Here is a 12,285-nt window from a genome sequence, read left to right on the forward strand (position 1 = left end):
GCAACATGGCCATTTGGAGCTATATATGTATTGTAATACTATCTTTTGGTGATATGGCATGATGCGACCCTAAAGCTTCTGACCATAAAGCTCTGGCATGATTATGAATGCTTATTTGATGTAAGGTGTGGGGAAAAAAAATTCCCCACCATCACCACAAGTTTCTTTCATTTCTTTACAACAGGACTAAAACAATTAGAGCAAGTTGCTCAAGCTCCATTTTGCACTTTGTCTGGAAGCCCCCCCAGTGAAATATCGTACAGCATGTGTGCACAGTTACGTCGACAAGACAACACATCACAAGTGGTAAATGATTTGCAACATGAACAGTTCGACACATCTGCAATGCTGAAAGTCTGATAGCATCCAATAGGCATGTAAAGATCCAAAGTGCAGGTTAAAGGCCAGACCACACTCCACTAATGACTGTGTGAGATCTTGTGTCTTTAGCTTTGGTGCTTTCATAGCATCCACTTCACATACTTAAGGTCATGTTTCTGAGGAGCCATTGCTGCGAGCGGCTGCCGTTGCAGTCTCTCAGTGTGGGAACCATTTTATCCTCCTCCGAGGGCATGTCCAAACACTGATTACTGTTCACATGTAGTAGAGTCAGGCGCTGGAGAGAACAAATAAAACATAATACACTGAAACAACAAAAACCATTACAAATATGAATTGGTATATAACTCATGTTTGTACCTGGATAGGTGACTCAAACACAAGCCATTATACTATTCAACCTCCAATCAGTGATTAAAATAAAAAATACAGTTAGGAGATGTACATCTGGGTTATTACATTTATCAGCTGTGCCTACAATTACTGGAAATCATTGTAAATAAATATTACAATACACATACTATAAATTGTCAATATATTACTGGAGTAATTACTGTGATTTTGCAGTAATCCTGTTTTACTATGTATGCTATGGCAGATGGAATTATGTAAAATATCTGTTGCCTCCAGCTTTGGAAAGCAATCATATCTATGCTATAGCACATTTGGAAAAAGAGAATCACAGGTAGATGGAAAAACTGAATTTTAAGGCCACTTTCACGCCTATTTTTCTAGTTACTGTGTCCCAGTTAGAGACTTTTGAGACTTGTTTTTTACCCTGCTATTCAGTTTGGTTTAGTTTCACCCTGCATATAATTGAAGAAAAAACAAAAGGCATAAAAAACCTGGGCATGAGGGGCATGCAGCATAGATTTGGCATTAACATCCAGCATTTATTTGCCTTTTTGTCCATTGACCCAAATATCCAGAATTCCAAATATCCAGCTCTGTTCTTGTGGCTCAGGGGTCAGTTTAGCTGCTCACATGTAAAAAAAAAAAAAAAAGAACCAAAACAAAAAACAAACAAACAAAAAAAAAAACAACAAAAACAAAAGTTGCACAGAACCGGAAAAACATGGCATGTTTGGTTCACTTCCTGCCATAGGGTCGATTCAAGGTCGAAACGCTTTCAGACAGCAATCAAACTGCACTAAATTCCCTTCCTCGCTCAGGTGGGCTCAGACTGGTTGTTTTGGTCCACACTCGAGTAAACACACCCTAAGCCCTGTTGACTAAGTGTTTGTGAAACACAGTAAGAGAGAAAATGTACATGTTACATCTGCTTCAAGTCTGCTTTCAGGACAACTCACACACACCTGAGTTTAAAATGCAAAGAGAAAAAAATAAATCTTATACATTTGTCTGTCAGGGATAATTAATCATATTGTAGTGATAATCCCAATACAATTATCCAAACTAACTGCAAGACATTTTATTCCAACAACTCTTTATTTCAACTTCATTCAAAGCCAGAAGAGATTGTTCCAGTCATGCAGCTTCAAACTATTTAGAACTCACAGCAGATTCGTACCAAAGGGGAGAAGAAAAAAAAACAGCCATGCTGAGAAAAGGCATGCTTCCAAAAAACCCTGCGCTTAGTCTGGCCTACCTTAGTGCCATTAATAATAGTCCGTGCATGGTGACGCATGAGATGTGTTGGACGTGTGGCTAGACTCTATTTACACTGTTCAAGTAGCAGCACAAGAAACTAATGAGTGTGACTGGCCTCTGGTTTCAGGTTCAGCACTAATTACAAACAGCTCTCTGGGCTTCATAATTAAACACTGCCCTATCAAACAGCTGCTAGCTAACAGCTGAACAAAGTGAGTGTGTGAAATGCACATGATGGCATTACTGTTTAAATGGAGCTTGCTTACACTGCTGTAATGATATGATCTGCTAGATGTACAGTAGAAACCTCAAATGAGTGGACTGGTATAGAGAATAAGATGTATGACAACGGAAGACAATGGAAGAATGTTTTTTCTTAATGCATGTGTGAATGTACAGAAGCATATGTTATATATAGCTTTGGCTGTGAAAAACATTCAGCCATTTCCATCTGTTGTTACAAAATGAGTTCCTGATGGTAATATTTAAATTAGCAAGAATCTAAAATAAACACAATGGACCTAAGATTCATTTATCAAAAGCGCTAGAAAAGATTTAATAATAGTACACTGAATTCTATGCAGTTTCATTTGGGCTAAAGAATATGTGAATGAGATCAACGTAGGCATCTCTTTAAATAGTGCACATGGATGGATTTCAACATAAAAATAGGTCATGGAGAAATCAGTGCTCGTTAAACAAAGATATTACATGTAGTCATCTCCAGAAATATTGGCACCCTTCATGAAAATGTGCAAAAAAGAATCTATAAAACGAATAACACGTACAAGTATTTGGCTTTATTATGGGGACACCCTGTAGTTTTATTTTAACACATTTAAACACATTTTAACACGTTTTCTACAAAAGTAGCATCCAGCAATGAATATTTGCAGAAACCTCCCATGGAGAAAATAGCAGCACTGAGCCTCCTTCTGTAATGTCTAACAAGGTTTTAGACACTTGTAGAAGAATCTTTTACCACTAGAACAGTTTCTTTATATTCTTAAGCTTCTTTAAATTCTTAGGTTTACTCACATGGACTGGACTCTTCTGCCCTTCGGTTTTCTCCATGGTTATTAATAATAAAGGGATTTTACATTCATGCCATATTTGGTCAAAGACAACAATAAATATTGTAGGAGTGTCGATATTATGTCAAAAGGTTTTTGCATGAAGAAAAAGTAAGCATTTTCTCCCGCTGTTTAAGTGGAAGGTCCAACCGATTCTGTCTGACGATTATTTTATACAATCATTTGTGCCACCGAAGGGTGCCAAAAAGTCCGAGTTCACTCTATGTCAAGCCTATAAATAAGCCAATAAATGTTTCAGTAAAATCTTCTATTCACAGCAAGAGAAACAAAAGGTCAACGCAGTGTAGTAAGTGAGTGAAAATGTGTCACCCTTCACAAGGCTTGAAGATCAGGTAATTAAATGTGGCTGGTGTGTAAGAGTGTGCCCCTGATGAGGAATACCCATCATACACATGTCTCTGTGTGACAGCAGCAGCAGAGTACACACTGATGTTCTGCTACTCTAATGACTGTTTTTGGTCACACCGCTCCTACACACATCACATAGTCAAGAACATTCACACACATGCCTACACCACCCAAGCGGGTTCTAAAATAAATGACAAAATTCAAATTTTGCTAGAAAGTTTTTCAGCAATAAAGGAGAAGTTGGTCAGACTTTCTATAAAGCCCATATGCATAAATCATTATAACTTGCTTATACAGTAGTTCTTTGTAAGTTGGTATTGATTTCTTGTAATTTTAGAAACTTTATTACATTTTTGTAATTTAATCAAATAATGCCTCATAACGCTTTAATAAGTCTGGAATAGCACTCTACAGGCTGTACTGTTATATGAAGATAACCCACGCCAAGCCCAACGTAAAGCAGATACCAGTCTAACATGGATTATTTTACAATATGAGTACATTGTGAAATTAATTATTCCTCTTGTACCACAGTGATTTGCCAAAGATTAAAGTTTGTCATTTATTAAGGAATCATACTTTTTAACCATTTAAAGTTGCATTTCATCTCATGGCACAACCACAAATTAGTTCCTGTTATCACTTATGTTGTATCAGTGATAAACAGTCCTTCCTGTACCAGCCTCTATTATTTTAAATACAAAAACAAAAATAAAACAGCTTGTCATGTTACTGTAGTCCCCAGGGTGTGTGTGTGTGTATGTATGTGTGTGTGGAGGACTCCGGAGACAGGCAGCTTTTTAATGGAGCTTCTTGCTTCCTTTTAATTTTCTTGGCCGTCTTCTTCCCATGAGCACATGCCTCCTCCCCTTAATAACTGTCCACAAAATCAAACACTATGCCGCTCAGGGCTTGTTACATTCACATCCATGTTTTAAGTTCCAGTTTAATGTAAGTGTGTTGTGTGCGCTTTGTCAGCTTAGTCAGTAGAGTCTCTCTCTCTCTGGCTCACAGCTTTGCAAATAAAGCACATACACGATCAGCCATAACATAAAAACCACTGCCAGGTGAAGTGAATAACACTGATTATCTCTTTACAATGACACCTATCAAGGGGTGGGATATATTAGGCAGCAAGTGAACAGTCAGTTCTCAAAGTTGATGTGTTGGAAGCAGGAAAAATGGGCAAGTGTGATCTGAGTGGCTTTGACAAGGGCCAAATTGAGATGACTAGTTTGTCATCTGATTGTGTCAGAGCATCTCCAAAACGGCAGGTCTTGTGGAGTGTTCCCAGTATGCTAGTTAGTACTTAATAAAAGTGGTCCAAGGAAGGACAACCAGTGAACTGGCGACAGGTAATGGGCACCCAAGGCTCACTGATGCGCGTAGGGAGTGAAGGTTCGTCTGTCTGGCCCAATCCCACGGAAGAGATACTGTAGCACAAGTTGCTGAAAAAGTTAACGCTGGCTATGATAGAAAGGTGTCAGAACACACAGTGCATCGCAAATTGATGCGTATGAGGCTGCGTAGCTGCAGAGTACCCATGCTGACCCCTGTCCACCACCAAAAGCGTCTACAGTGGCCACATGAGCATCAGAACTGGACCATGGAGCAATGGAAGAAGATGGTCTGGTCTGATGAATCACATTTTTTTTCACATCATGTGGATTTGTGTGTCTTTTACCTGGGTACGAGATGGTACCAGGATGCACTATGGGAAGTCGGCAGTGTGAAGCAATGTTCTGCTGGGATACATGGGGTCCTGGCATTCATGTGGATGTTACTTTGACACGTACCACCTACCTAAACTTTGTTGCAGACCAAGTACACCCCTTCATAGCAACAATATTCCCTAATGACAGTGGCCTTTTTCAGCAGGATATTGCGTCCTGCCAAACTGCAAAATTTTCAGGAATGGGTTGAGGAACATGACAAAGAGTTCAAGGTGTAGACTTGGCTTCCATATTCCTCAGATCTCAATCTGATCGAGCATTTGTGGGATGTGCTGGACAAACAAGTCTGATAAATGCAGGTCCCACCTCACAACTTACAGGGATTGCGGATCTGCTGCTCACGTCTTGGTGCCAGATACCACAGCACACCTTCAGAGGTCTAGTGGAGTCCATGCCTTGATGGGTCAGAGTAGTTTTGGTGACACAAGGGGGACTTACATAATATTAGGCAGGTGGATTTAATGTTACGGCTGATCCGTGTATGTAAACTGTCTGTAATCACAAACAAGATGAGAATAATCACACATTACCTAAATGAGTTACTAAGAAAGCAGATTCCTCTAACCTGAAGACTTCCCCATGGCAGAAAACTTACTATTACATACCACTGACACCTGAGCTAAATGTCTCCTTTGCCACAGAAAGCTTCACCATATCAGTCAAAACAGAAATGTCACCATATCAACAACGATACATTTTTTCTTTGTTAAGCCTTAGATTATGTGGAGCATCCACTATACAAGTCCCTGTGAACAAGCTGTTACTATAGAAACTATACCATAATGTATAAGAACAAGTACATTAATATAAATTTTTTATGTTATAGCCGGAACTACTGTCAGAGAATTCAACAGTGTTCTAGTGCAATGTCATGTACTTTAAAAATATTTCCTTGATAACTTGTAATGCAAGTTTCACTATTCATTACAATGCCATACGGCAATCTACTGCACAACCTTTATAACTAATAATGACCTCATCACTGAGTGCTTCATGTAAATTGAATGAGCTGTTAAATTATTCTTCATTGTAAGTTGTAAACCCCTATTAACTTTACATTTGTCATGCAATATGGAAACACTTGTTTCCAGATTAATTACAAAAACAGATACAGGCACATTACATTGATGACAAGAACACGCATATATAGCATCTATTTAACCTCGGAAGGACAGGAAGCCTGGTTAAATTTGAAATGTTTGTATAACTAAGAAAATAGAATGACATTTTCTTCAAATCATCAAGGAATTATTTATTTAATATTATTAGAGGTTTATAGGGCATTATTAAAAATGTTAACAAACAATCATTATCTACGTACAAAGAAAAATGAGTGCAGCTATAATGCTTTATGGAAATGAGCTTCATAGAAAGTGTTACCAAAAACATATGCGAACACGTCTATACCCCAATCATGTTTCAGTCAAGGTCATATAAAATATTTCGTGATGCAAGGACACATCACCCTAAGACTGATGAGAAAGAATATGAGATCCAACTGTGAAAAAACATAACAGACACACAAAAAAACCCAGTAACACAAAAAGATTAACAGCCTGAAAAGCAACATAGCACTCCCAGCATAAAAAGGGGCAGACAGGCCATTATGATTCAGAGTTCTGGTAATAAATATATATTTAAAAAACAACAACAACAAAAAAAAAAAAACACCCTGTTTGTGCTGAGCACAGCTGTGGCATGGCTGTGTGCGAGTGCTCAGATGCAGCCATGCTCTCTGAGAGGCCAGGGCCATGAAAGAGGTCTTTCACAATGAGCGATCACTTCAAAAGAACTCGCAAACAAAGACAAACCTATTTCAGAGCACCGCGCATACATAATCAGGCTGTGTTATGGAATAACGATGTCTCCTAAGCTCTTACTCAGTGAGGGTTGGCATATGTAAAATGAACCAGTGACTACCAAATTTTCATATAAAATATGAAATATTTATGTAAGGAACATAAACGTCAAATAAGATTTAATTTCATGCAGTGGTGCTGAAAAGGTCCTGGTGACGATGGTGTGTGTATACAGCAGCTCGTGTGGTGTTTGTTATTGCTTCGGGTGAGCTCCTGACCTCTCATATACCACTAAAAAGGTCAGCAGTAATAGATCCTAAACACCCTGGAATCTGGCTTGAATACAAACGCCATCATGCTTCTGGAACTGACAAGATGTGCCTAAAGTTCAAACCTTCACACACACAAACAAATACTCACTAAAACTAGCAAACACATTTACATTTTAACCTACATGATCTAAACTAACATCAAGCTAATCTACTTTGTAAACAGGCCCAGTCCTCAAATACTCCCTTTCTTCCACATATATTATACATCAATTTGTTCAGTTGCATGAAATATAATTAACAAGCCAGTTATTTCAGCTAACAGGGAATGCCATTAACTACAGGAAAGACACTAATGTACTGTAAATTAACTTAAATTTGACTCAATATTGATTTATTTTTCATATTTATCAGTTATTCCCATTAAGATTCATCCATTTACTAAGGGGAGCTGAACACCTACAACTGCTAAATCATCAGAAAAAAAAAGTAAATAAACAATAGCAGAAATTGTGCATACTGTAATAATATAAATGTACATTATTTATTATAATTAGTTTTATATTACAGCACCGTTGGGTGCTCGAATCTGATGGGACATTTTCTGGTCATTTTCTATACCAGCAGCTCTGACAGTAGTGACGGCTGCAAGGTTTTAATCAGTGCACTCATTCTAATATGTTGTCACTTCTATAGTAACACCTGCATTCATGGGGACCTGTATGGCAGAAGCTCGACATAAACTGTCAGAGGTGAAGCTGTTCTTTTATGTTTCCCTTCTGGGGAAAGTTTGGACAGAGGGCTTCGAGTAACATTTTCTCAGTAACATCACAAGTTACTTATTTTGTCATATATTTTCAAAAAAGGGAGACTGGTGTTGTAGCGTAAGTGATAACAGGAACTAACTTGTATCATTGACATTCTACAAGGTTATATGTAACTGAAAACAGATAAAACATACAACGTGCCATCTTTTAATAAATAAAACATTATTAAATTTAGCAAACTGCTGTTGTGTAAGAGGAAGAAAACACTTCAGGATATACTGTTATGGGGGGGGGGGGACAACTTTGGGGTGGTAAGGGATCACACCACCCATTCAGTGATTATTTTCCTATTACGTTCGTATATGTCCTGCTGTTCTTTTTCCCCTTACTTAATATTGTATTATTTTTCTCTGGAGAGAATCTGCGATAGAGCATTGGACAGAAACACATTTGCTTTGCTATGTCCATGAAACACTCCGCACTCTCCTCAGCAGTGATCCTATCTTCTGTTTTTATTAGGGTTGTTCATTATGGAACCTATTTTTATCAATATAACGCACTGTTAGGTAAGTACAGTTACTCCCTGATATCCAGTAGTTAGACTAATTGCAGGTTATTCATTCATAGCAAGTATGAGCAACTAGCTAATTTTAACTAATATAACTAATTTATTAATGACGGAAAGGTGAGAAAAACTGACTTATGCAATAAGAAGCTATTATGAATCATGCATGAGGTTAGAGGCTGAATATAACACTCATTGAGAAGTGTTTCTAATCTGTGACTAAAGGCTGAGCACAGAGAACTGGGCCCTTAAACTTTCCAGCACTAACCTGCTGTGACCTGGGCTCGCCAGTTACAGAAAGTAATCCGTGGCGCTGGAGTAGAGCTTCCTAACAACCTCCAGTGTGGTATAGTTCCTGAGGACCCAAGACTGAAGCGGATTATTGTCACAGTACTCCACCGTAGGCCCGTACGTCCCATCCTCCAGCCGACTGATGGTGAGGCATGACTGTGTGATAATGTGCAGGAACGTGCCCTTCTGATGGTCACCATTGCACACCACACAGAGCATAATGAATGAACATGAATGGTACACAGCGCAACACAGACACACCAGGATCTAGTGTAGAACACAACACTGCTCTAACACTATTTTCTAACACAATACAAGTGCATGTGGCAAGCTTAAAGATGATGAGTCTTGGGAATGATGTATGGATATAAGAGACCAAACTGGACGCCTGGCCTAGCACTGCAGTAATCTCTACCATTTTCCCCAAATTAAAAGTGATCTTGGCGTAAGTGCCAGGATTTAAAAAATAATGTGATATATGAATAACTAAACATCTATTTTTAAACTTTTACCATCTACTCTTCAAGCAGTACATGTGAAAAACTGGTTTGCTGACAGTGAAATATTCAACATAAAAAAAAACCTATTAAACTTTCATGATCTGGAATTTTGTAGTCAGCAACAGCTTTTAAAAATAGCTTCAATATGGGCTGCATTGACAGACTGTGACATTTCTCAAAACCCAAAACCAGTGAATCTTTTATGCCATATAAATTACTCATCAAAATGATTTTTCAGCAGTCTAGGCCAATATATAAATAAACTGGTCTACAGGGGCTTTCAGTAGAGTTGTTGAGGAGGCCTAAATAATTTGGAGGTGAAAACACAATTGGGCACATGGATAGGCCAACACCACAGCCCAATTTTCTACAGACAAGGATGTCTGTGACTAAAATAAGTGTTCTTTTCTCAACTTTCACTCCCGAGCCTCTTGTGGTGAGGTCCTCTTTCATATGTCATGCCTAAATACTTCCACAAGTAGACCATTCAATCAATGTGGTTATACTCAGATGTTGTTAATACAGATACCATCACAATATATTTTCATATCCTGGGTGTTTCTAGTTAATATAGGGCCATTTATAATTAATTAAAGGACAACCATGACTTCTAACTACTTACAAGAAATTTTCAAGACTGAAACTTTACTAAGTTACATGCAAAATTTTACATAGGCTACAATTTAGTTTCAAGATCTATACTGCATTATAAAATTATAATTAAAACGTACAGAGGATGCAGAGGTGCCAAAATATATGGTTTAGCCATAGCAGTTACAATGTTTATCCCATTGCGATAGCAATACGGAAGACATCTATATCATAACAATACCTTTCCTACTATAAACTATACTTTTCCAGATAATGTGCTGGTCAGTCAACTATGAATAAAATTAGGCTGGTAGAAAAGCCATTTGCTTGTGCCGATGTTATTTAGGTGAACTTTAACCTGTAAATTCACAAAACTCTGTCTTATGAGCAAAAAGAGTATTTTGCATTGTCGTCTCGATAAACAGGCCATTCAATAATCAAAGCACAGGAAAAGTGTGTTCTCATTGATAAAAATCTTATTTCTTATAATACATCTGCAAATATCGCATGCTAATTATATTATATGCTTTATTATGTTCAACATCTGAATTGGACCAGACCAGAAATTTTGTAACAACTGTATAAAGTAAGCTCACATACTCAGGTGACTGCTTATAACTCCAAATCTCCAGAATGCAGTTACATTCTGTTAGCATGGAGATTTCCTATTTGCCAATCTACACTAGGGATTTTGTGGTAGAGTTATGCTTTTCCTTTGTTATTAGTGTTGGCGCCACTAGATATTGCTACATCAGTACAAAGAATTTATAAATCCAATTCAGAAGGACTTCTTAAGAACAAGCCACATTCTACTCTGCTCATAACCAACACATGAAACTACCATGACATCCAGCAAAACAGCTTATCTTACCTTAAAATCATATTCCCACTTGCCAGCATACTAAGCAATGAGAATAATGATGCTTTCAAGTAACTTGTAGATCCTGGTATTCAACCACAACGTCCTTGAAATTCAAAGTAAAAATGTATGGCTTGTAGCACCATCTGGTGCTCAAACACAAGTGTTTCAAATCAAAGGTTAGCACATATCCATGTTGAGGATATGAGTATTTCAATCTTACTAGGTCAAAATCTTTAATACACACCTCAGCATCATACTCAAACATCTGATTGCCTTTCATGTGATGGCACTTCAGCATGATGACGGGGCCATTCAGACGGGACACATCCAGACACAGGTCATCGGTACGGATTTCTTTATCTGCTGTGTATGAAAACACCTACACAGCACACAGTGCGCACACACACGTTATAACACTTAACAAGTTCTCTGGTGTAGACTGAAATATGATGGTGAAAATAGTTCTGAACGGACAGTGCATGTGTACTGGGTTAGTGTGTTCTCACTTGGTTCCCACCCATCCCATGGCAGTTAAAGAAGCCGACTTTCTCGTTCTCTTTCCTTCCCATGTTGTCCACACACTGGTTGGTCTCCACGTTTCTGATCTGTGGATGAAGCAAGGCCAAGACTGTTTACCATATTGATAAAGGACACTATAGAACTCCAGTTACAAATCATATTACAAAGCTATACATATTTCTGCTGTTTTGTTCTGAGATGCGTGCACACAACGCTGAAATGAATCAACAACTTAATACCCTGGAATTATAAAGTTATATTTGACAACTAAGCTTTTAATCTTTTAATGCGTTCTATACTATTTTTTTTATAAGCTGTGTTTTGTTTTAAAACACATCACATATACACTATATGCCCAAAAGTATGTGGACACCTGCTCATCATAACCATATGTGGTCCTTCCCCAAACTGTTGCCACAAACTTGGAAGTGCAGAATTATATAGGATGTCTTTGTATGCTGTGGCTTTACAATTTCACTTCACCGGAACTAAGAGACCCAAACCTGTTCCAGCATGTTCCTATTCACAAAGTGAGCTCCATGAAGACACTGTTTGCAAGGCTGGAGTGGAAGAACTTGAGTGGCCTGCACAGAGTCCTGACCTCAACCCCACTGAACACCTTTGGGACGAACTGGAATGCTGACTGCATCCCAGGCCTCCTCATCCGACATCAGTGTCAGACCTCACTAATGCTCTTGTGACTGAATGAGGAAAAATTCCTACAGCCATGCTCCAAAATTAATGGAAAGCCTTCCTAGATTTGTGGAGGTTATAACAGCAAAGGAGGGAGTGCTGGTCAGATGTCCACAAACCTTTGGCCATTTAGTGTATTTAATAGCACATTAATAACATACTTAGAGCATTACCTCATTTTTGAAAAAAAATAATAATAATTCCATATAATTCCAAGATCGGGGACTAGCAGCTTTAAAAGAATGTAAAGGATGTCAACAGTGCAAATCTAGTAAAATCCAAAAATACACTTTAAATAAGCAAT

The 12,285-nt window shown here is 38.1% G+C and overlaps 1 protein-coding gene across 1 annotated transcript in view; it reads right to left on the bottom strand.

The window, feature by feature from the left end:
• Nucleotides 1-8,633: 8,633 nt before the first annotated feature.
• The window catches only part of galnt13 (UDP-N-acetyl-alpha-D-galactosamine:polypeptide N-acetylgalactosaminyltransferase 13), a 29,961-nt gene continuing 26,309 nt past the window's right edge, over nt 8,634-12,285 (bottom strand). The window contains exons 10-13 of the mRNA XM_053626986.1: nt 11,276-11,374; nt 11,014-11,148; nt 10,779-10,808; nt 8,634-9,002 (exon numbers count right to left, since the gene is read on the bottom strand). Coding sequence (XP_053482961.1) covers nt 8,817-9,002; nt 10,779-10,808; nt 11,014-11,148; nt 11,276-11,374 — 450 coding nt within the window. The 3' untranslated portion in view covers nt 8,634-8,816. The remainder of the gene's footprint in view (nt 9,003-10,778; nt 10,809-11,013; nt 11,149-11,275; nt 11,375-12,285) is intronic.

This window comes from Ictalurus furcatus, chromosome 6, assembly GCF_023375685.1.
Source record: "Ictalurus furcatus strain D&B chromosome 6, Billie_1.0, whole genome shotgun sequence".
Taxonomy (NCBI): Eukaryota; Metazoa; Chordata; class Actinopteri; order Siluriformes; family Ictaluridae; genus Ictalurus; species Ictalurus furcatus.